Genomic DNA, 22758 nt, shown 5'->3' on the forward strand with positions numbered 1-22758 from the left:
AAATGTGCAACACTGTCACATTAATGCATTTACATGTTTTTTTTATTTGCTTAAAGAGATGCCTTCACCAAATTATTTTTAATGCACAGGCTCAAAAAAATATTTAAACTGATAAAATTTAGGTTTAATAAATTATTAATCTATGTAGTTTAAACTAAGATAAACCTTGCTACATGGCATAAATCTTAAAATGAATCTGTAAAATCCAAATGTTAAACTTAGTTTTACCAAATACAACAGAATGACAGGATTATCTTCACACCATAAAACTAGCCAGCTGACCAGTGGCAATTTTTTTTTTTTAGCATTTATCATCAAACAAAATCATCTACACAATTTTCATTCAAAGTCATTCAAAGCAATATGTATTGTTTTTAGGAGTTTTGCGCTATGTGCATGCGTTCCTGGGCCGTTGTGACATCTCAATGGCTCAATAATTCAAACCAAGCATCTTTCTGACAGTTTAACTGACCATGGTTTAAAAGGAGAAATACTCAGAAATGAAAAAATGAAAGGATTTCTCATTACATTTGATCTCTTTAATAAGAAGAATTTCACATGTACTTGGAAAAACACTGAAAAAACATTATTTTTACTGGAGGGGGAAATAAATATGTAAATAAATATGTAGGCATTGCGTGTTAGCAACAGATCGAGTAGTTATAAACATAAAAGTGCTTTTTAAACACAATGATTGGGACATACCACAACAAATCAGTGAGATCCGAATGAAAAATGACCCACAAAGCATTAGGCATTTAGTCACTGCACAACACTCGTGTCACTTCAGAAGATGCACAAATAGCACATTGAAAATTTAAGTAATAAATAACTATATAAATATTCCATATTTTAAATAAACTGTCAAAACATTTTTCTGTCAACAACTAAACATTTACTAAATGTGAGTATCTAGGAGGAAGGCAGCAACAAACAAGTGTCTCAAGCATTTGGTTTCCCGAAGGAGAGTCTTCTCTTACAGCAGTCTTGGAGGAATCCCAGCAGAGTTGTGATGGGGACCTTATTTCCATTTGTCTTTGGTTTATTTTCACATTTCATCTAAAGAAACACAAATGCACAAGACTTTAAAGGTATTCATTCCATTTTACCCTTATTCGTTGTCTGTCGTTGAGAATGATTGTAGAATTGCAGAATAATTGTAGAAACTAAAAGCCTTCTACTTCACTGCACACCGTTAAGAGTTTACTTTGGAAAGTTCTCGAGGAGAATTCTTACCTCTGATGTTTTAATGAATACTGCGAGGTTCCTTATCACTATTTGCTCCTGCTCAGATTTTTTAGGTTTAAGGTTACCCCTGTTTTTTAGAACGCCATGAACCGTGCAGAAGAATTCATCCTGTGTGGATAAGTAAACATGAGAAAACAGAAGTCCATAGATAGGAACTCATTCATATTTCTTAAAGCTTTAGTTTATTTCTAATTCTTCTTACCTTACATCCATCAGCATCAGCCAAGTCCTGCACATCTTCTACAAACTGGCTCTGTCATACAAAACAAACAAATGAGACGTCAAAGGTTTCATTCAAAGGACGAAATTCTTTCATCATTTTGTAAAAGCTGTTGTAAAATGCAAACAAGCTCTTACCGTAGTGTCATTGTATTTGTCAATCACTGAAATAATGTCCTTGAGGTTTGGCTGATGCCCCCGTGGAGCACAAGCAGTCAAGTTACACAGATAGAGCACCGCAGAAACCAGCACAAGTGCAGAATGATCCATACTTTTGACTTGTTGACGATTGAAGGAACTCTTTAGAGGATCCTTTGTAATCTAGATTGCAACCTTTCAGTTTGCTTTGAAACGTTTTGCGAGAGCAGGACATTTATACTCCGTTTACCCACGTGGCTGCGCCTTTTCAAATATGGAAATTTACACCTCACTTTTCTGTGAAAAGTATGACTTTGCTGTTTAATTACGTATACAATGAAAGCCAAAGGTAAAGTATTGTACAATATCTCTGATAGGGCAGTTCCTTTGATGTTTAAGAGGAAATATGAGAGTGCTTCATTCTGAAAGCTTACCAAAGGAAAATGCAAACCTCAAACACCAAACAGTAACTTCGGTTACTGGTCATCTGATAACATCCAGTGACTTTGTAAATCTCACATACAGCAAAACAAAAATCCCCCTATGAAATCAAAAAGAGGTGACGAGTCTTTAAAGTTTTATTAACCACATTAAAACACTTAATGGAGGACTTTAGGAGTCAGAACAAACAAACGAATGCAGAAGAAGATACCAGTAGATGTCAGCCTGTCGCTAAAATGTAATTACAAATGACATTTAAACTAAATGCATTTAGATTTAAACTTCTTTTTGTACTTTTTATAATTTTTTAAATTGAAGATGTTTTCCTCTAATGTAGACAGAAAGGTTTTATTTAATAGACAGGCTTTTACTTTCTGGACTCGTTACGGTTTAAAAAACGTTAAAAACTGAATCAGTACAGCGTATCTCATAGGAATGTGGGTCAAAAAAAGATGACGAAAGTGAAGGAAACTTGTGGATAAAGTTTAAGACCGTAATCTTCAAATATCCCCTTCTTTTTCTCAACAATGCTTCTAATAACGTCACTTTTCTGTGTTTTTTTTCCCACTGAGATCAACCTGACAGGAAGCAGACTATACTTGTGGGTTAAGGGTTCAACGGTTTCTTACCTGATTCAAACCACCAGTAATTTTAATGAACTTCTACTGATTCTGCAGTGACACAGAGATAAAAGCAAAAAAATTCTTACGTACACTCGTGGCTAAAAGTTTTGAGAAATACATAAATATTGGAAATCGGCAAAGTTGCAGCCTAAGTTTTTAAAAATGAGGATGAAGCTTGAAATCATTGTTCTTCCGTTGTTAACTATGGTGACCTGCAAAGAAACACGTGCAGCGCAGCCATCGCGTTGCATAAACTTTAAGTTCATTAACGCTAGAGTATTTGATTAAGATAATGTGATTTAAGGGTCTTTTTTTGTTTTATTTTCTGTTTTTTTATATATGCATTTCATCATTTCTGTAATGAGTTTGACAAATGTCTGCATTCTATATTGATTTTACTACAATGCTCGAAATAAAATCAATCAGTCAATAAAAATGGCTTGACCGGTAAGAATATTGTGACTAAGGTTGCATCTAAATCAACAATTTATATGATCATCAAGAACTTCAAGGAGAGAGGTTCAATTCTTGTTAAGAAGGCTTCAAGGAAGACCAGCAAGCGCCAGGATCATCTTCTAAAGAGGATTCAGCTGCGGGATCAGAGTGCCACCAGCGCAGAGCTTGCTCAGGAATGGCGGCAGGCAGGTGTGAGTGCATCTGCACGCACAGCGAGGCGAAGACTTTTGGAAGATGGCTTGGTGTCAAGAAAGGCAGCAAAGAAACCAGTTCTATCCAAAAAAAGCATCAGGGACAGGTTTGTCTTCTGCAAGAAGTATGGCAAACGGACTGCTGAGGACTGTGGGACACATCCCCTGTAGTGCGCCTGCCTCATCCTGGAGCGCCCAAGGCAACGCCTCCTTCTGTCGCTGCTTTGCCGCAGTCACACAAAAGTCTGAAGGAGGTCCGCAGAAGGCGGAAATGCTGCTACGTAGTCCTCAGAACATCTACGTTTGATAGTTTCAGCATTGTATAGCGTAAATGAAAAAATCGGATACGGGTCACTTTTAAAAGATGATGTAAGCGGGTCGTCAAAAAAATCGGATATAGTCAAAAAATCGGATTAGGGCATCAAGCCTTGCAGTGTAAATACAGCCTTAGTGGCTTGGGGACCAAAACGTTTAAATTTTGGGGTTATGGCCTGGAAACTCCCCAGATTTGAATTGAGAACTTGTGGTCAATCCTTAATAGGCGGGTGGACAAACAAACACCCACCAATTCTGACAAACTCCAAGAAGTGATTATGAAAGAATGTGTCGCTACCAGTCCGGCTTTGGCACAGAAGTTGATTGACAGCATGCCAAGTTGAATTGCAGAGGTCCTGAAAAAGAAGGGCCAACACTGCAAACACTGACTCTCTGCATAAATGTCATGTAATTGTCAATAAAAGCCTTTGATAAGAAGTGCTTGTGATTATATTTAAGAACATCACAGAAACAACTGAAACAAAGATCTAAAAGCTGTTTAGCAGCAAACTTTGTGAAAACTAATATTTGTGTCATTCTCAAAGCAAAGGGAAATGTTGCCTTTTCTTGAATTTGTTGATCTTATCTTGTGGTTTTTAGTGGAACACTGGAAATGGTGACATGTCAATTTCGCCTGTGACCTCATCAGCTTTACTGAAGTTTGTCAGTGTTTTATCAAACCAAGATTAATTTAAAATTAATTTACAATTAAAAAAATATAAATTTTGTAAAGCATAAAAAAATTAAACTTTAAAAATATAAAATAAATACTTCTCTTATCATCAAGTCACACTTATTTTGATTAGTATACAGTCAGGACCATAAATATTTGGACAGAAACACATTCTTTCTAATTTTTTTTCTGTACATTACCACAGGGAATTTTAAATAAAGCAACTCAGATGCCATTGAAGTGCAGACTTTCAGCTTTTATTCCTTGGGTTGAACAAAAACATTGCATAAAAATGGGACGAACGGACGGACGGACGGACAGACAGACAGAAACTTTATTAATCTCCCAGTTCTTAAAGCGCTCTGTCCTGCAGCGCAGTGAAAGGAGCCTATTACTCCGTGAGCTCCTCTGACCAGACATCGTGTTGTACAAGGGATGTCTGGGATTGTCCAGGATGCTCTGAGTCAAGGCCCTCATCCTCTTCTGCAGCACAGATCCCACAGAGTCCACCCTCCTCCCGATCACAGATGCACACCCCTTAATGAGTTTGTCCAATCGATTGCAATCCCTTGTGGTCCTGCTACCACCCCAGCATATAACCCCATAGAAGACAGCACTCACCGCAAACCGACTTATAAAAGAGGAGCAACATGTTGGCACACACATCAAAGGAACATAGGTTTCTCAGGAAGAACAGCCTATTCTGCCCTTTCTTATACAGAGCGTGAGCCTGCTCTGACCAGTCCAGTTTGTGGTCAAGGTGCACACCCAAGTACTTATGGGAGTCAACCACCTCGATTCTCCCTCCATCGATGATCACTGGTTGGTGGGAGGGCTTCCTACTAAAGTCAATGATCATCTTGGTTTTTGAGGTGATTTGCACAAGACCATTGTCAAGTAGGACTCCATGAAGACGAAATGAGATATTCATTCTTGTTTGATGTTACTAAAAATGTCCTCCTATTCTCCTCTTCTCCTCTGTGTGTGAATCTCCTCATTAAATTTAGTTGAACAATTTGGTTGTAACAAGCTTCTTGTGTACAATGATATCAAAGGATTTTGATTCTGATTTCTGATAATGCACAACCAGCTCCTCTTCATTAATCCAGATCACTTATCAAATCTGTGCTCTTTTAATCCATCACACAAAACAAAATTCCATCAGTCTGTAATCCAAAAAAACAGAGGTGAAGCTACAGGGCGGAGTGTTCAACTAGCCCTCCCCACAAAAGGCTTTGACACCCCACTTGCCCCCAATAAATCATCAATACAAGCATAATTGAATGCCATATTTATCTTTCAAGAAGTTCAACTCATTAAAATAAATTGTTACTGCTTTACATCAGTAATAGCACCTCAGCTCAAAGAACTGTTGTTTTAATACAAATAATGATTGAGGACCAAGATGGCGGCGATGTTCATGGCACGCCATCTGTCTGTTGTTCAACTTTTTATTATTTCATTCATTCATCTTCTTAACCGTTTATTCCCTTTCGGGGTCACGGGGTTGCCGGAGCCTATCCCGGCCACTTGGGCGTAGGCAAGGGATGCCCTGGACTGGTCGCCAGTCTGTCGCAGGGTAGAATATCCTCAATCACACATCCATTCACTCTCACACTCACACCTATGGACAATTTAGAGTTGCCAATCAACCTATGAAGCATGTTTTTGGACGGTGGGAGGAAGCCGGAGATCCCGGAGAAAACCCACGCATGCATGGGGAGAACATGCAAACTCCACACAGAAAGGTTCCCCATTGATGTTGTGTTTTTGCCACTGTGCAGCCCAGCCTTTTATATGTGCCTTTTTATTATTTTATTATTTTTATTCTGGTTAGGGCAAAATACTGGCGCGCTCCTCTCGTACGACCGAGGCACACTATCTGGATATACATTTTTTCTCCACCCGGCTTCTTTGATTGATTGACTGGATTGTAAGTCATTGGATCCGCTAGTCTGCATTGGCTAGTCTGCAACTGGGCTTCCATGCAGCGCCAAGCATCAGCGGCGCCGGGGGGAGATGAAGCGGGAGAGTAGTTTGGCTTCATGCCTGCTGTCCCCATTTTTGAGCTGACGTGTTTGGTGCCTCCGCCCCCTGAAATCGCCTGTTTACCCTGTAGAGGCTTCTTTTGTGTCCTAAGTTGTGACTGATCCCTGTGGGGTAACCCAGAGTCTGGCTCGCCAGGACAAAACGTTTTCAAATTTGTTGGAGGAAGAGCGACCCTTCAAATTTTGTGGAGGTTCCAAGGATGACACGTTCTGCTGCTGATTCATCACCAGAGAATGTGGACTAGACTCCAAAGAGGTTTGGATTAATAAACGCCAGATCTGTCATGAACAAAGCGTTTATTTGGAAATACTTTTTAAACGCCCAGAGGCTGGACTTTCTGGGCATTGTGGAAAGCTGGATTCCAGCTGGTCAATCAGGTGTTCTGCTGGAACTTTTTCCTGATGACTGTTTGTGTTTTAGTGTCCAAAGATCTGTAGGCGGAGGCGGTGGACTGATCTGTGTTTTTAAGTCACATTTTAATTTTAGACACCTTACACCACCATTATTGTATGACTCTTGAGTTTTGTCTCTTTGACCTGGGCCCTTCCTCTACTTTTAAGGACTTTTACTATATCGCTCCCCTAAGTTTAATGCTAAGTTTTTAACAGATGAACATGTGTTGTTTTCAGGTGATATTAATATTCATGTATGCAGTCTTAACAAACCATTTGTCAAAGACCTTTTTATCGGAATGGATTCTTTTAACGTGTGCAGTGGGTTTCTGACCCAACGCATAGTCATATGCTAGACTTAGCCCTTTCTTTAGGGTCTCCTACAGCCTCGGTTGAGACTGTGAAGACTGCCATTTCTGATCAGCAGTATTATTCGACTTTACCTCGGCACTTAGAATTGTCCCCAAACCTGGTCTTGACAGATATGCTGTTTGGATGAAGAAAAAGCTGCTGAATTCTCCGTTTTATTTTCGTTGGAAAAGCCGAGCTTATACTCATCCCAGATCACTACAGACTCTTTCGGAACTCCTGTAGTTTAAACTGCTGTGTGCTCAAATCTGGGATGAGATTTTCCTTTTCACCTAACGCTGGATCTTGGAGGAAATACACTCCTTGAGATGGGATTGCAGGAAAGCTGGAAGAAAATTGATAAAGGATAGACTCCAAATTTCCCACCATCTTCTTAGAGACAAACTCTACCTGTATAATGAGGCTGTCAGAAAAGCTAGAAGACTGTTTTTTCTGATTATATTTCTTCTGCTTGATCAAGGCATCCTTTTTAAGACATCAGGCTCAGTAATGGACTCAAATCGAAATGAAAATCTTGAAAGTTCTGGGAAAAGATTTTCCATGGACAAAGTTGCTAGTATTAGGTGCTCTCTTACTCAATGCTCCATTTATTCTCCACCATCTCCACCGACACCAGTAGCTAAGCCTTAATCCTTTTCATTGGCGTCCCTGACTGAACTAGAAAGGTTGGTATCAAATCTGAAACTAGCCTATTCTTCTCGTGATGTTTTGCCAGCCTGTTTTTTTCAGAAAGCCTTTGCAGTGACAGCTCCAGCTGTTTCAACCATAATGAATACTAGTCTTGCTTCCAGTCAGGTTCCACTTATTTTAAACAGGCAGTAATGAAACCACTGTTTAAAAAACAAGTGGTCTGGATGCTTCAAACTAAAGACCAATTTCTAACCTTCTTTTCTGTGCAAAAGTCCTTGAGAACATTGTGCATAAAAAGTTGGTTACATTTTGAAATGCACATATGATCCTTGAACCTTTCCAGTTGGGGTTCAGGCCTGGACATAACACAGAGACTGCCCTTTAAAAGGTTTTAATGATGTTTTGCTGGCAATAGATGCAGGTGATTTGGTGGTTCCTTTGATGTTTGATCTATCGTCAACTTCTGACACAATTGTTGACGAGATCCTGATTGGGCGGCTGGAACACTGTGTGAGGTTTTCTGGCGAAGCCCTGCAGTGGATGAGGTCTTATCTCACATACAGGTTTTTCAGTCACTCATCCAAGTGTTACCCCCTGAGGTGGGGAGTTCCTCAGGGGTCAGTTCTGGCCAGGATTAAGTCTGTTTTTTATATATCTAAGTCAAAATTTTGAAATTGTGACGCATGCTTTTGTGTTGTCATGACTATATCATTGCAGCTCCTTATATGCCGGGTTGCTCAAGGCTTGAATAGCGAGACTGCAGCTGGTTCAAAATGCAGCAGCCAGATTTATTTGTGATACCAAGAAGTCTCTTTAAACTGGCTGCCTGTGCAATATTTAATTTTATGAAAATTATTTTTGTTTTTAACTCATTGACTCATTGTACTGCACCTTCTTACTTTTGTAGTCTGCTTTAAAACATTCTCCCCTTAGGTCATTGCGCTCTGCGGACCAGTGTATGTTACGGTTCTGAGAACCAAATGTGAGTTTTTGATCATCTACAGCTTAAATATATACCATTAAATCTATTATTATTTCAGTTATTATCTTGAGAAACGTGAATATAAAAAAGGTTTCCAAACATGTTTTAAATAAAATTCTAGGAAATGAAAATGACTAAATTAAATCAGTACATTTATCTAAGAAAAGTAGAAAAAATATAGAATTCAAGGACAATCTAAAATCTGCATACATTTGATAAAGTTTAAAATTTTACTGATATTTGCAGAACATTGTATTAGTTATTGACACCAAACTGCATGCATAATAAAGAAGTGCAGAGTTGAGACAGTTTAAAAAAATATCAGAACAACTTCCCAGTTTTTGAACAAAATAATTTCACACAATCTTGATTTATGAATGAAAAGGTTTATTGCCTCTAAAAACTAAAACTTTTTTGTATTCCATCTCTAACAAATATCGTTTTTGTGCAGATTAAACATTTTGATCAAATAAATATTTAAGTTTAGCTGGTCACAATGGTACATTGAAAAACATGTACAGCTACAACTTGTTGATCAAGATAAATTAATGCAATCCATGAAATGTGGTAAACAAAAGTACGACAGAAAAAAAATGTAAATGTTTAAATAAATAAAATATTAAACTCATAAAGCAAAAAGAAATTCCCTAATTCAAGCCAAATGTGTTTCTTCCTCTACTACATTTTTTAAGGAAGTCCAGTAGAGCTGTGATTGACTTCTTGACTGTATTTACCTCCATCTTTGGTTTCTCCTCACATTTCATCTAAAGAAAAAAAAACATAAAATGCTCAACGGTTACTTAACGTTTTTACAATTTACTTGTCACATCATGTTAACGTCCAGAAAAATGTCAGAAGCAAAATATGATGGTGAATCATGAAAACATCATTCTGAAAGTTGTTGAAGACATTCTTACTTCTGCGGTGAATGCCTCAAGGTTTCTCAATATTCTCTGCTCCTTGGTATTTGTGTCAAGACGTGCAGTATTAGTGTGGGTCTTCAGGATATCCAAGACTCTGCAGAAGAAGTCGTCCTGTGTGGAAAATAACCCATTTTTGTTTTTTTTTAAACAGGCTTTTGATGCATTATAATCATTAAAAACAGCCTCACAAAAAGTGTTTAAGCTAAAAAGATAAATAACATAAATAGTAAAAAACAGACCAAAAAAAAAGGAAACGAAACAGAAATTGAACAGGCAGAATACAGTAATGTCACTACAAATGAAGTACCTGTAGTTTTTTTTCCCCCGTAGTATTCTTGTGATAGTAGAGACCAAAAATGTGGCTCAATATCAATAAAGTCTAGATCTTTAAAAGTGGAGGAAGTTGGTGCATGATTAAACTCACTAAGAGGCTTGTTGCATCTGTGTGTAAGAAATTTGGTAAAAGTACCTTCACCCTGTTTAGTTTAGTTTTTTTTTTTTTTTCAAATGTAATAATTCTGTAGCTACCTTACATCCAGCTTCAGCCAAGTCCTGCACATCTTCAACAAAATAGTCCTGTATATAAAAAAAAAGATCATTAAATGTCACATCTTTTGCATATTAATAGAAAAAAAGGGTTGCCAAAAGCAATTTCTTAAACAAACTCCTACCTTAGCCAAAGTGTTATTGTATGTTTCCACCTCTATAATAATGTTGTTAAGGTTTGGATGAAGTTTGGATGAAGCACAAGCAGCTGGGCTGATCAGCTGGGACGCAGTACAAACGAGCAGAAGTGCAATCATCTCCATCTTAGTCTGTTTCCAACTGAAGATTTGTCCAAAGAGAGTCTTTGAAGTCTTCCTCACCCCCTTTCAAATGCTCTGAAACCTTTGCTTAAAGCATATTTATACCGTTTTCACACACATCCTCTTTGACCTCAAATGTGGTTAAGGAGGAAATTTATGCAAATTAGCCAACTTTTCTCTGAAAACTAGGAGTTTGCCAATTCGCTACATTTAATACAGAACTCAGAGACAAAGTGTTGCATTGCACCTGTTTGTGCAAACACGGTTGAACATGGGTTGGAAGATTCTGTTTTTAACTTCATTAAAACAGTTTTCTGATTCTAAACCACTTGACAAAACCACATTTGACTTCTGGTAATGCAACAGTGACGTGTAAGACAAAGGCAGAACTTTATATGACCAACCTGTGAGACTAAATGTTGCTGTTCTGGAAACTGAGAAGCATGTTGACAATATTGTGTATCATGAAGGCTGTTGTTAGAGGCGAAAAATGAATTACTTTTAATGTTAATTTAAACATCTTACCTCATGTGTTTCAATGAAACAAAATCTTACTCCAAATGAAAGAAACACCTAACAGTTTTCCTTACCTCTAGTTATCTTTTACCTGTTTTGGAAATGTGTAAATCATTTAAAGATTTATTTCTTTAATCAAAAAGCACACCTTTACATTTCTGTGCTTTTGTTTCCAGAGAAAAACTTGTGAGAAATGTGTCATACCACAAAATGCACCCAAATTTATACAAAGTAAAAGCTCAAAGGAACAACAAAAATCTATTCAACCACAGACAGGAAGTCAAACCCTCTGAGTTTGGCTGCTTTGCACTACTAACCCAAAGATAACACAAACATTTTACACAATTGACTCCCTTACCTACGTCACAACCTCTCTTTCTACTGATCTATGTCACATTCTTCTTTTATGTTGAGATAGTCTATCTAATTTCTCATGAAAAAAACGCCCTTCTCACCCTGCGCGGGTGGTTTCTCCTCCAAGCTCGGGTCCTCTGCCAGAGGCCTGGGAGCTTGAGGGTCCTGCAGTATCTTAGCTGTTCCTAGCACTGCGCTTTTCTGGACTGAGAGGTCTGAGGTCTTTCCAGGTATCTGTTGTAGCCACTCCTCCAGCTTGGGGGTTACTGCCCCGAGTGCTCCAATTACCACAGGCACCACTGTCACCTTCACTTTCCAGGCTTTCTCCAGTTCTTCTCTGAGTCCCTGGTATTTCTCCAGTTTCTCATGTTCCTTCTTCCTGATGTTTCCATCGCTTGGCACTGCCACATCCACCACAACGGCTTTCCTCTTCTTTATCCACCACTACAATGTCTGTTGGTTCACCATTACCATCCTATCAGTCTGGATCTGGAAGTCCCACAGGATCTTTGCCCTTTCATTCTCTACCACCTTTGGAGGTGTTTCCCATTTTGACCTTGGGGTTTCCAGTTCATATTCTGCACACATGTTCCTGTATATTATTCCAGCCACTTGATTGTGGCGCTCCATGTATGCTTTACCTGCCAGCATCTTACACCCTGCAGTTATGTGCTGGATTGTTTTAGGCGCCTCTTTACACAGCCTACACCTTGGGACTTGTCTGGTGTGGTAGATCTGAACCTCTATCACTCTGGTGCTCAGGGCTTGTTACTGAGCTGCCATAATGAGTGCTTCAGTGCTGTCCTGTAGGCCAGCCCTTTCTAGCCATTGGTAGGACTTCTTGATATCAGCCACTTCAGTTATGGTCCGGTGGTACATCCCATGCAGGGGTTTGTCTTCCCATGAGGATCTGTCCTCCAGCACTGCTTCCTCTGCTCTCCGTTGCCTGAGACATTCACTAAGCACACTGTCAGAAGCAGATTAGATGTCATTCCAGTTTGGTTTTACATATAAAATTCTGAACATTCTGAACAAGACCATTAAAAATGCCTGCAGGATATACAGTATGTAGGGCTTGAACCCAGCACCACACAGACTGCTGAAGCTGTTACGGCGCAGGGTTGGCAAGAGTAAAAGGGAAACATCAAAACTACACCAAGACAGGGGAACAGCATCATAAACTACCCAGCACCCCTAAGTACCCAGATGCAGAGAGGAGGACGCTGGAGTTGCAGGTGAACGGTGGCTTTAATAAACAAAACTACAAAACCAAAACCACTGCTTAAACAGGCTAGAAAACTCGAAACTCGAAATACTCAAAAAGGGAAACATCAAAACTACACCAAGACGGGGGAACAGCATCATAAACTACAAACTATGGACCAGCACTGGAGGAAGGCAAAGACAAGACTTAAATACATGCAAGACAACGAGACACGGGTGGAAACATGAACTCAGACCTTTACAGAGCAACAAGAAACCAAACACAAAGGCAAAGAAACTGACAACTGTTACATAACCCCCCTCAAATAACCGGACCAAGGTTCCACATAGAGCCAAGGAGGAGGGGGCCCGAAAGATGAACGGTCCAAGGCCAACAGAGTTCAGATTCTGAACTTGAGGCGAGCGAGCCCGGCAGGGAGGCCGCGCGGCCTGGCGAGGCGGGTCTGGAGGACGGCCGGGAGGCCATGCCGTCCAGTCTGGTGTGTCCAGCCGGCAAACGGCAGGTGGCTCGGGCTCAAAGTCGGGGAAGGCCGGCTCGGGCTCGGAGTCGGGGAAGGCCGGCTCGGGGTCGGAGTCTGCGACAGGGGGCTGTGGCTCGGCGTCTGGGGCAGGGGGCTCAGACCAGGCGTCTGGAGCAGGGGGCTCGGGCCAGGCGTCTGGGGCAGGGAGCTCGGACCAGGCGTCTGGGGCAGGGGCCTGGGGCCAGGCGCCTGTAGCTGGGGGCTCGGGCTCGGCGTCTGCGGCAGTCGGCTCGGACTAGGCATTTGGAGCAGGGACAGGTCGAGGTGCTTCCAGCACCCTTCTGGAAACAGGAATGGGTTGGGCTGTGTCGAGGACCACCTCCGGAGCTAAGATTGAATGTCGAGTAGGGTGGCGGCGGCGACGGCGTCCCCCCCCCCCCCTCAGAGCCAGACGAGTCCCATCGAAGATGGAGGTGGGGAGCTGGAAACAGTCCAAAGCCCACTGGGTTTCGACCCCCCCCCCCCCCCCCCCCCCTCGCAAAATTCTTCCTAGAGCAGGGGTGTCAAACTCATTTTCACAGAGGGCCACATCAACGTAGTAGCTGTCCTCAAAGGGCCAGATATAACTTATACATGTAACTAAATGTAATGAAAAAACAAACAAACATGTTTGCTTGTCACCCTAGCATAAATTCTTTTAAATGTGATTCTCTCAGTTATGGTTATATGGACAGTGTTTAAATCCTAATGTATAGTTGCCCAATTCGATATTTGAAGTGTGATTCCTTCAAGATATAAATACATACCAATTTTTATTTTTATTTTAAGAAATTAAAAACGTTTATGCTCTCACGGTCCACATAAAATGACATGAAGGACCCCCGGGCCTTGAGTTTGAAATATGTGTCCTAGAGCCACAGGTCCTGGTCCAGGACCTGTGTATCAGGGACCCACCGAAAACAGGTCCTCTCTGCTGGGTCCTGGTATGGCTGGTCCATAATGTTACGGCGCGGGGTTGGCGAGAGTACCCAGATGCAGAGAGGAAGACGCTAGAGTGCCAGGTGAACGGTGGCTTTAATAAACAAAACTACAAAACCAAAACCACTGCTTACACAGTTTAGAAAACTCGAAACTCGAAATACTCAAAAAGGGAAACATCAAAACTACACCAAGATAGGGGAACAGCATCATAAACTACAAACTATGGACCAACACTGGAGGAAGGCAAAGACAAGAATTAAATACATGCAAGACAACGAGACACGGGTGGAAACACTCAGGACAGATGGGGACCCAAAGTAAAGCTCACTATAACAGCAAAACAGGAAACCCTACAAAATAAAACAGGAAATGAACTCAGACCTCTACAGAACAACAAGGAACCAAACACAAAGGCAGAGAAACTGAAAACCATTACAGAAACCACTTCAATGAGTGGTGAAACATTTCAATAATGAGGACTCTAAGTCCAGATCCCACGACTCAACTTCAAGACAACATTCTGAGAGAGGTTGGGTTAAAAAAAAAGGCCCTGTTGATTATGTGAGGCAAAATATGCACAGTGAAAAAACAAAGAAACAAATATGGGCTTCAAATTTTATAGATTGTCCCAACAGTTCTGCTTTAATTTCAATACTATCATTTAATTCATAGATTCTATTTAAACTTTCTACTATCACTTTTTTATAGTCCACAGGCAACACTACAAGGGGACAAAGGGGGCCAGCTGCCCTTTCATTTCTCACATTAACAAGAGCAATATTCTTGACGGACACCCTCAAATTATTTGCTTTGCCTCTGTATTGTGTAAGCCTGATGGCCTATCTAGGCCGTCAGCACCCTGACTTTAGCCAAAATCTGCACTGTTTCCAGGCTTTGGCAAGAGGAAATTCTTATTTTGGAAAAGTCATAAGTATTGGTGGTTAAGCTTATTTGTTGAAGAATTACAAGTTTTCCTGTATTTTTTTCGTTAGTTTGTTTTTTACGCTGTTTGCTGCACAACACTTTGAAGCCCTAAATCTTTCAAGCTCTTAATTTAATTCAATTTTTTTTATATAGCCCAATATTACAATAGTCGTCTCAGTGGGCTTCATTGTATAATAAATATGAAATCATAAAAAACATCAGGTCATAGAATTTAAACAGAGACATAAACTAAACAGACTAGGCTAAACTGGGCATCAATCAATCAATCAATCAATCAATCAATCAATCAATCAATCTTTATATAGCGCTTTAAAATCTGCCAGACATCCAAAGTGTTGCACAAGTATGAATACACTAAAACCAGATGGAGTTGGGGCACGACTGGAGGCAATAAGCTTGATTCCAATTGGCTCTTCCGTGTTCCTGTACCTGACCAAGAACCTCGTCTCTGGCTTGCCTCAACTACTGCTCCTACACTGTGAATCTGGGCTATACAGATAAAATTGAATTGAATTGAATACACCTGGTTGTGGATCCTGTCTCTGGCTCGTCTCGCGCCACCAGCCGTCCACCAACTCCATCTGGATGAAGATCATTTGCTGGACTTTTAATATGTAGTTGTAGTGTTAGATAAGTTAATTCTTCTCTGAGTTCTGGTAAATCGCCTGTGCGTCCTGGGGGAGGATCCCTCCTTCATGTGGGCACCCCTGAGGTTTCTTCGTTTTTTCCGGAATCCGTTTTTTTAGGGTTTTTTCTTTACCGCGAAGGAGGGTCTAAGGGAAGGGATGCCAGTTTAGTTTAGTCTGTTTAGTTAAAGTTTAGTATTCTCCTATTGAATTCTATGCATTTATGATACTTTTGATTGTATGTTTACCTTACAATTACCGGTGCGAAGCCCATTGAGACGACTGTTGTTGTGAATTTGGGCTATACAAATAAAATTGAATTGAATTTAAATTGAAGTCTGTCCAAAGAGGAATGTTTTCAGTCTAACTTTGAATGTAGAAACTGTGTTGGCCTCTCTTACATGAGCTGGGAGTTTATTCCATAAAACAGGGGCTTGTTGACTAAACGCTCTACCTCCAACTGTACTTTTACTAATTCTAGGAACCACAAGCATTTCTGCATTTTGGGAGCAAAGTGTTCTGTTTGGATGGTATTACGAGATCTTAATTATGGGATGGGGTCATAACATGTAAGGCCTTATAGGTTAGCAGGAGCATCTTGAACTGGATTCTAGATAATATTCATATTAATATTAATAATAATAATGGATTGGGTTTGTCTACGCTTTTCCAGATGCCACACCTGGGGGCACGGTTGTCAGGGGGGGTGATCGAGCCGCCGATCCTCCGATCATTGGCCAACCGCCTGAGCCACTGTCACCCATATTCAACTTATCCACCAAACAAAGAATTCCTAAAGGAAGAACTTGTTACATTGGTCGCTAAGGGCTATGACCTGCAGGACTTCAAATCGGAACAAAAACAAACAACGGTAAAAGACTTAGATCAAGAGATAAAAAAGACCCCATCCAGTGTTTTCTGGATTCTTCTTTTTTTTTTGCTTCCAGCAGTGACAACCAGTAACCTCACTGCAGATTGTCAAGAGTGGTTACCATAGAAATGATGAGTAAGACCAACTCAGACAAATTAGTCCTTACTGACATCATCTGGCTCCAACATGGTGACATCCCTACCATAAAAAAATGGTGATTGATTTGCCTTCATTTCGTTGGATCCAGAAGTAAGTCATGTCTGTGAGTAAGGTCACACTCCAGTTCTCAGATACAGCCGATAGATGCCCCCCCACCACATCCTTTTTCTTGATGAACCCCTTAAGGCTGCGGTTATCCCCAACAATCTTCTGTTAAAACATTTTCATACAGCACTCTATAAACAACCAGCTCATTTAGCAAAGGCACTTTGTAGATCACATTTTTGTGAAGAATGTTGATGCCAATACTATGTACCCGTCTTATGGAAACAAACCGTTTAGCCCATTGCTTCAAACTGAGACTATTTTCAAGCTCAGAAATCTTTTGCAGGTGTTTTGAGTCAATCAGCTGATTAGGATGGGACACCTGAGTTTGCAACATTCAGTCGTTTCATTTTAATTTTCTGAGAAACTAAGTTTAAAAAATTGCTCATGATAAAAAATAAACAATTTCACATTATAAAATTTCACAAAATTTAGAAACTATGATGTCTTTACATTTCTTTGCTTTAATGGCACGACGACTCAAAACATCAATAAAAATAAGTTAGTTTTCCGTTTTAGCCAGTGATAGGTTTTAAATAGAATTGTACACTGATTGCAAATTTCTTTTACATATTTAAAGTCCTTTGTAGCATAACAGATCAAGAAGTGCGTAGATGATTTAAATTAAATCAAATGAAGAAATGTCCTGCATAAATAATTAGTTTCTAAGCACAGAGTGCAAAGGTCTTTTTACATTCGGTAGCCCTGATAATCATTAAGCGGTTTAAGATATTCTGAGGCTAAAACTTTTTTTTTTTAATCAAAAGTTTTAAAAGCTATCATATTTTGGAAACCAAAATGACCAGGCAGTTAAAACTACGGGGTCATTAAAGGTCAAAATGAGTAAAAACAAAAACAAAAAAAGCAGCACAGATATTATAATGGGCACTAAGATTTATTGTTTTACTACATGATTTCATTGTGTAAAAATTACAGTAAATAATGTTCAAATATAGGTATAAAACATTTGTAACATGTATATGAACATGTATTTAAATAACATCAATAATGAAAACACGAGAATCATGTCATTCTCAAATTGAACTCCCCAGTGAATATTACTTTAAAATACTGATAATACAAATAAAATGTTATTGGAAATAGATAACAGTAGTAATCATCAGTTGGCAACAGTTGTTGTTGTTTGAAAAGTGTTTCTATGTTGACTACACTTCTTGAGGTTCTCCAGCAGCACTGTGATTGCCGTTTTGACACCGCTTTCTTTCTTTGGTTTCTCTTCACACTTCATCTGATGAAAGGACAAAAAAAAAATACATTAGATGCAGGATGACTGCTGTTGACTTCATGTTGCTCCATGCAAGCTTAACGCCTCAGACAGAAAATGAAACATTGCAGTTTGTTTGTGTTCTTAGTCATTGACGTGAAATTTAGACTTTTTCTTGTCCTTTGGACAAACTTACGTTTTTGGTAAATTGGAGAAGATTTTTCACAATTTTGTGTTCTTGCTGTTGGTCTGCTTTGGAAAAGTGTTGATGGTTCTTCAGGATGTGCAAGACTTTGCAGAAAAAGTCATCCTATGGAAAAAAAAAAGAAACATGAATGAATACTCTCATACACAAATACAGGGAGTTCAACGTATTATCTGGTTTGAAGCTTATTATTATTATATATATTTAAGTATTTGGGTTTGAATAACAAATAAAAATGCTACTTGTTTAATGTGTTACCAAAAACATGGCAGAACTGCACTGGATTACATGATGTGATTTGTACGATTAAGTAATAAAAATCATTCTCCAGTAAATGTAAAGCTCTGCCTCAAAATCTAAATAAAAAAAGAAGGTAACTATATAATTGTGGTGCACCTTCTGATGCAATACTCAGGTCTACCATAATGTATGCTTCTTCCTACCATGCAATTATCAGCCAGGTCCTGCACATCTTCCACAAAGTACTCCTAACAAAAAAAAAAAAACAATTACAAAGCTTTTTTTAAAAAGGTTTAAAAACGTTAAAAAAAGAAGACTTAAAATGTATTTTTCGTCCGTTGATAAGGTTCTTACCTTATGGATGCTCTCATTTAATTTAGGGATTTCGTTGATGATGTCCTTGAGGTTTGGCTGAATTGTTGGACTACAGGCTGTCAGGCTGAAGAGCTGCGCCATCCCAGCAACCAGCAGAAGTGAAACGATCTCCATAACTTTTGCTTCGTTGGTGGTCGAGGAAGCCGGTGAAGATCTTCAAGAGCTCGGTGATCAGCTATCAGTTTGCACTAAAGCCCTGAGCGAGAGTACATTTATACTCTGCATGTTCACGCCTTTTTTACTCACCACAGACCAAAAAAAAAAAAGTCTGGGTGTGCAAAACCACAAAAACAGAAAAAAAAGAAAAGAAAAAAAAAAGATAGGGCAAGTTTACATCAAAATCAGTAACCTAGTGAAGTGAGCTGTCAGGTTAAGTAAGTTCTGACGTTAAAATATGAGGCTTGATGCTTAAAGAAATGCATTTAATAACAACATAATCTATTAATAGCCATGTGACAGACTGGCGACCCGTCCAGGGTGTCCCCTGCCTTAACCTGTAAGTGACCGGGATAGGCTCCAGTAGCCCCCGTGACCCCAAATGAATGAATAATCTATTAATATAGGGCAAGTATACAATCCACAACACAAACACTTGGGTTTTTGTCACTTTTGGCTTTCTGACTTTGCGGATATTTATAAACCAATAATGATATCTTCCTCATTTTCAGAAATCAAACATTTTATTTGATAGTGAAACACAGACATCAACGTATTCTGATAAACCACCTTCATTATGATGTAACTTGTTGTATTATATTAAATGAGATATTAAATATGGGCCATAATTATGACACTTACAGTATAAGGAATAATCAAAGCTTACTAAGTATACTTGAGTAAACATTTAATTTGTAACAAATAATTAGTGTAAATATAATGTTCTAGTTTTTATAACTTTTCTTAAGTGGTTCAACAGTCAGAAGAAAAAATGATTTGCAATAATTTTATTGAAACTCTTCACTAGTTCACTAACAGAAAGGGTTCCTTGTGCTTAAAGAAAATCAAACTCTCTTTCAGAAACACTTTAAACATAGAGAACGTTTGGTGACAAAACCTTTTGAAAACTAATCTGATCCTAAACGTCCGGCCCTTCATCACAGAACTGCAGTGCATTTCTGAGGAAGAGCACAGAATCACGGCTGTTCACTCAGTGAAGAAATGCTGCACTTGGCGATCTCAGAGTTCTGGTCCTGGTTCTTGCGGATGCGGTAGAAATGTTCGATGTAGCTGGAGCGTCCCAGCAGCTCCACAAAGTCCTCATCGTGAGTGATGATGAGCAGCTGGAAGTTCCGCTGACGCGAGCGACTCTTGATGATGCTGAAAACGCAGAGTTGGAAATGACAAAGAATAAAGACTTGATGTTTAACATCATCACACAGTATTTTACCTTCAATAAAAGGTGTGAAAAACATTATTTTAACTACTGCGTTTTTGCCCCAATTAAAACTTAAATATAAAAGGAAAGTAAAAAAGTGTTTATTGGAATTAGCTCAGAATAAAAGCATGTAGTAAACACAGTCATTGACCCTTGAGAGTGTACTCACTCCACCAGTGCCAGTGCCAGTGACTCGATGTTCTCCCTGTCCAGGTTGGTGGTGGGCTCATCCAGAGCCAAGATCCCACAGTTTAGGCACAACGTCTCTGCCAGAGCCAGGCGGATAATCAGCGAGGCTAAAACCTGCACAGGTTCAAATACAATTAAAACAGTTAAAGACAACAAAACTAGAACTTTGCTGTGATTTGTTAGCTCTCCTGTTAGTAGAACTTGCCTTTGTGAACTGTTAAAATGTTAAAATGTTGACCCTAAGTATTAAAACCAACAGCGTGTAGCACATATTTTTGAAAAGGGTAATAATGATCTGTAGAGAAGTCAGAGAAGCACTTATATCCTGAATTAATGCACCTAAAAAGAATAGATCTATGAATGCAATGTTTTATTTTAAATCAGAGTAAATAAAGGTATAAATAAAGTTATAAAGTGATCTGTGAAGACTTTCATTCATCCAGGATCCAAAGCAGAAAAGCTGAAGATGTTTTATGGTTTATTAACTTTAACTAAGAATATAAAAAGCCTCTTTCGTAAAAATTGTCCCATCAAAAATTAAGATTGTAAATAAACTCTTCACACCTTACCGCGAGGGGGGGTCTAAGGGCAGGGATGCCAGTTTAGCTTAGTCAGTTTGTTAGTTCAATTTAGTATTTTCATATTGAACTCTTTGTGTTCATGATCCTTTTGAGTTTATGTTCCAGTCTTTCTCGAAGCCCATCGAGGCGACTGTTGTTGTGAATTTGGGCTATCCAAATAAAATTGAATATAAGCCACAAGCTTCCTGCTCCGCTCCATTCTGATGCGTCCACTTATGACCAGATAAATCCATGTTCATCTTTGTTTTCCTCGTCTGAGCTGACATCTGGCTCAAAGCATGTCAAGATGCAGGGGTGGCTCGAGAGCCGGTAGGACCCAGATGCAGATGCGGAGGCACACGGTTCAGAGCAGGATTACAAAACAAAAACAAAACTTACTGTGGCATGGCTAGAAACATGGAACGTGAGCGTGACTAGAAACATGGAGACATGAACACCATGACAAGGGTTAATGGACCAGCACAGGAGGAAGGCAGAGACAAGACTTAAATACAGACAGGGCAGACAAGACACAGGTGAACACGATCAGGGCTGATGGGGACCAAAGGAAGTAAAACGCAAGAAACAAGACAAGACAGGAAACCTTTCAAAATAAAACAGGAAACAGAACCAAACAAGACAGAACAAGAACTAAAACGAAAAACAAGACACAACAAACTCAAACCATGACAGGATAGCTCCAATATTGCTCAACATTTTTGTTGCACCGCTAATGTTAGGCAGAAAAACAGGAGGCTGTAAGCTAGTAAGAAAGAGTGTAAAAACATAGATGTTGGGAAGTAGGGGCGGGCTTACTCCACACCTACAGTCCCATCCACGACTCAAGAGACGCATTTCTGACCAACTACTGGTGCTCTGCAAAAACATTTCTAGAAAGTGACACCTTTTTTTGTGGCTAAAATGGGGATACTCATAATTAAAAGACTGCTGGGAACGCCTTTACAACAGATCGACAGATGATTATTGGGACTTTAAATATATGCATGCAATTAGGGACTTTAGAAAAGATTCAAAATTAGTCTTATTGTGAATAGCTGCCTTGATAAGAAAAGGCCATTATGCAAAGCTGCTTCTTCAGGTTTTCTCTACTTCACATTTTGAGCTTAGAGGCCAAAAGGTCAAACTCCTCCGTGGTTTCTGCAGCTTTGCTGCATTGACTCACAAAAGTCTGACTTTCGACATCACATTTCCAAACATTTCCAGCATTCAAAACGTTCAGGTTTTCTGGACTGATGCACAGGTATTCTTTTAAAACAGATATTTTTGTGTTTTTGTTTAGCAAACCCGACAGACGCTGAATGCAGCACCTTCTGTCCGGCACTGCAGCGGCCTCTCATGTCCAGGGCCGTGTCTCCTTTCACCATCACCACTCTGTAGTTGTAGACCCTTCTCTTGACTCCGGCAGAGGCATTTTCATCCACATCAGACCTGATCTCCACATACTCAATGTCTGAAACGCAGGAGACATGGGAAAGTAAATAGAAAGTAAAAATATTCATTTGCAAAATCAGTAAAATAGGTGTAATTTTTAGAGGAGCACCTTGGCCCCTGTAGGTGCTGCGCCACAGATCTCTTATTATCTTATTGATCTCATCCATCTTCATGCTGTGGAATTTCATGATGGTTCTGTGGAAAACAAAAAGAAATCCTTGATTGTTTTTGTTTAAATCCTCCCTATGCATATAGGTGGCATCCTGTTTCTCATCTTTCCAATAAAATCTGAAACTTTATATAGCATAAAAAGCATTAGTTTAAATAAGAATGTGCTCCAATTTTCAGCCTTATAAAAAAAATAAAAATAAAACGGAAGCAAATCTGGCTTTGCTTAATCCACTGAACTCTGATTATTGACAAGATATGCGGCTATGCAA

The 22758-nt window shown here is 39.4% G+C and overlaps 3 protein-coding genes and 1 long non-coding RNA gene across 5 annotated transcripts in view; all 4 read right to left on the reverse strand.

Moving 5' to 3' along the window:
- Positions 1-930: 930 nt before the first annotated feature.
- On the reverse strand, positions 931-1869 carry LOC100216003 (uncharacterized). Its single transcript, XM_004076236.4, has 4 exons — positions 1606-1869; positions 1451-1501; positions 1237-1356; positions 931-1059 (listed from the first exon to the last, which is right to left on the reverse strand). Exons 1-4 carry the CDS (start codon positions 1735-1737, stop codon positions 943-945), a joined length of 420 nt encoding a protein of 139 aa, XP_004076284.1. The 5' UTR covers positions 1738-1869; the 3' UTR covers positions 931-942.
- A 7126-nt stretch (positions 1870-8995) lies between these two features.
- On the reverse strand, positions 8996-10524 carry LOC144983789 (uncharacterized). Its single transcript, XR_013647598.1, has 4 exons — positions 10321-10524; positions 10178-10225; positions 9644-9760; positions 8996-9490 (listed from the first exon to the last, which is right to left on the reverse strand). It is a non-coding gene; the product is annotated as an uncharacterized LOC144983789 (long non-coding RNA).
- Positions 10525-17573: 7049 nt separating this feature from the next.
- On the reverse strand, positions 17574-18997 carry LOC144983757 (uncharacterized). The gene is made up of 4 exons (XM_078931027.1): positions 18722-18997; positions 18571-18615; positions 18119-18232; positions 17574-17946 (listed from the first exon to the last, which is right to left on the reverse strand). Exons 1-4 carry the CDS (start codon positions 18854-18856, stop codon positions 17818-17820), a joined length of 423 nt encoding a protein of 140 aa, XP_078787153.1. The 5' UTR covers positions 18857-18997; the 3' UTR covers positions 17574-17817.
- A 406-nt stretch (positions 18998-19403) lies between these two features.
- Positions 19404-22758, reverse strand: part of rad50 (RAD50 homolog, double strand break repair protein) — a 28302-nt gene continuing 24947 nt past the window's right edge. Inside the window, exons 25-28 of one of the 2 annotated variants that reach the window (XM_004076132.5) lie at positions 22428-22513; positions 22195-22337; positions 20287-20420; positions 19404-20059 (exon numbers count right to left, since the gene is read on the reverse strand). In XM_004076132.5, the coding sequence (XP_004076180.1) occupies positions 19876-20059; positions 20287-20420; positions 22195-22337; positions 22428-22513 (547 nt within the window). In that variant the 3' untranslated portion in view covers positions 19404-19875. Of the gene's footprint in view, positions 20060-20286; positions 20421-22171; positions 22338-22427; positions 22514-22758 lie in introns of those variants that run through there. The other variant, XM_078931019.1, reaches the window with a different exon arrangement.

The sequence above is a fragment of the Oryzias latipes genome, chromosome 14, assembly GCF_053564925.1.
Source record: "Oryzias latipes strain Hd-rR chromosome 14, Olatipes_Hd-rR_3.1".
In the NCBI taxonomy this organism is placed as follows: Eukaryota; Metazoa; Chordata; class Actinopteri; order Beloniformes; family Adrianichthyidae; genus Oryzias; species Oryzias latipes.

Bases quoted from the DNA above. Each gene is read 5' to 3' on its own strand.
- LOC100216003 (XM_004076236.4), bottom strand. From the start codon at position 1,737: ATGGATCATTCTGCACTTGTGCTGGTTTCTGCGGTGCTCTATCTGTGT. The intron at 1,357-1,450 runs GTAAGAAGAATT...TTATCCACACAG, and splicing joins CTGATGCTGATGGATGTAAG to GATGAATTCTTCTGCACGGT. The intron at 1,060-1,236 runs GTAAGAATTCTC...GTGTTTCTTTAG, and splicing joins TATTCATTAAAACATCAGAG to ATGAAATGTGAAAATAAACC.
- LOC144983757 (XM_078931027.1), bottom strand. From the start codon at position 18,856: ATGGAGATCGTTTCACTTCTGCTGGTTGCTGGGATGGCGCAGCTCTTC. The intron at 18,233-18,570 runs GTAGGAAGAAGC...TTTTTTCCATAG, and splicing joins ACCTGGCTGATAATTGCATG to GATGACTTTTTCTGCAAAGT. The intron at 17,947-18,118 runs GTAAGTTTGTCC...TCCTTTCATCAG, and splicing joins TTCTCCAATTTACCAAAAAC to ATGAAGTGTGAAGAGAAACC.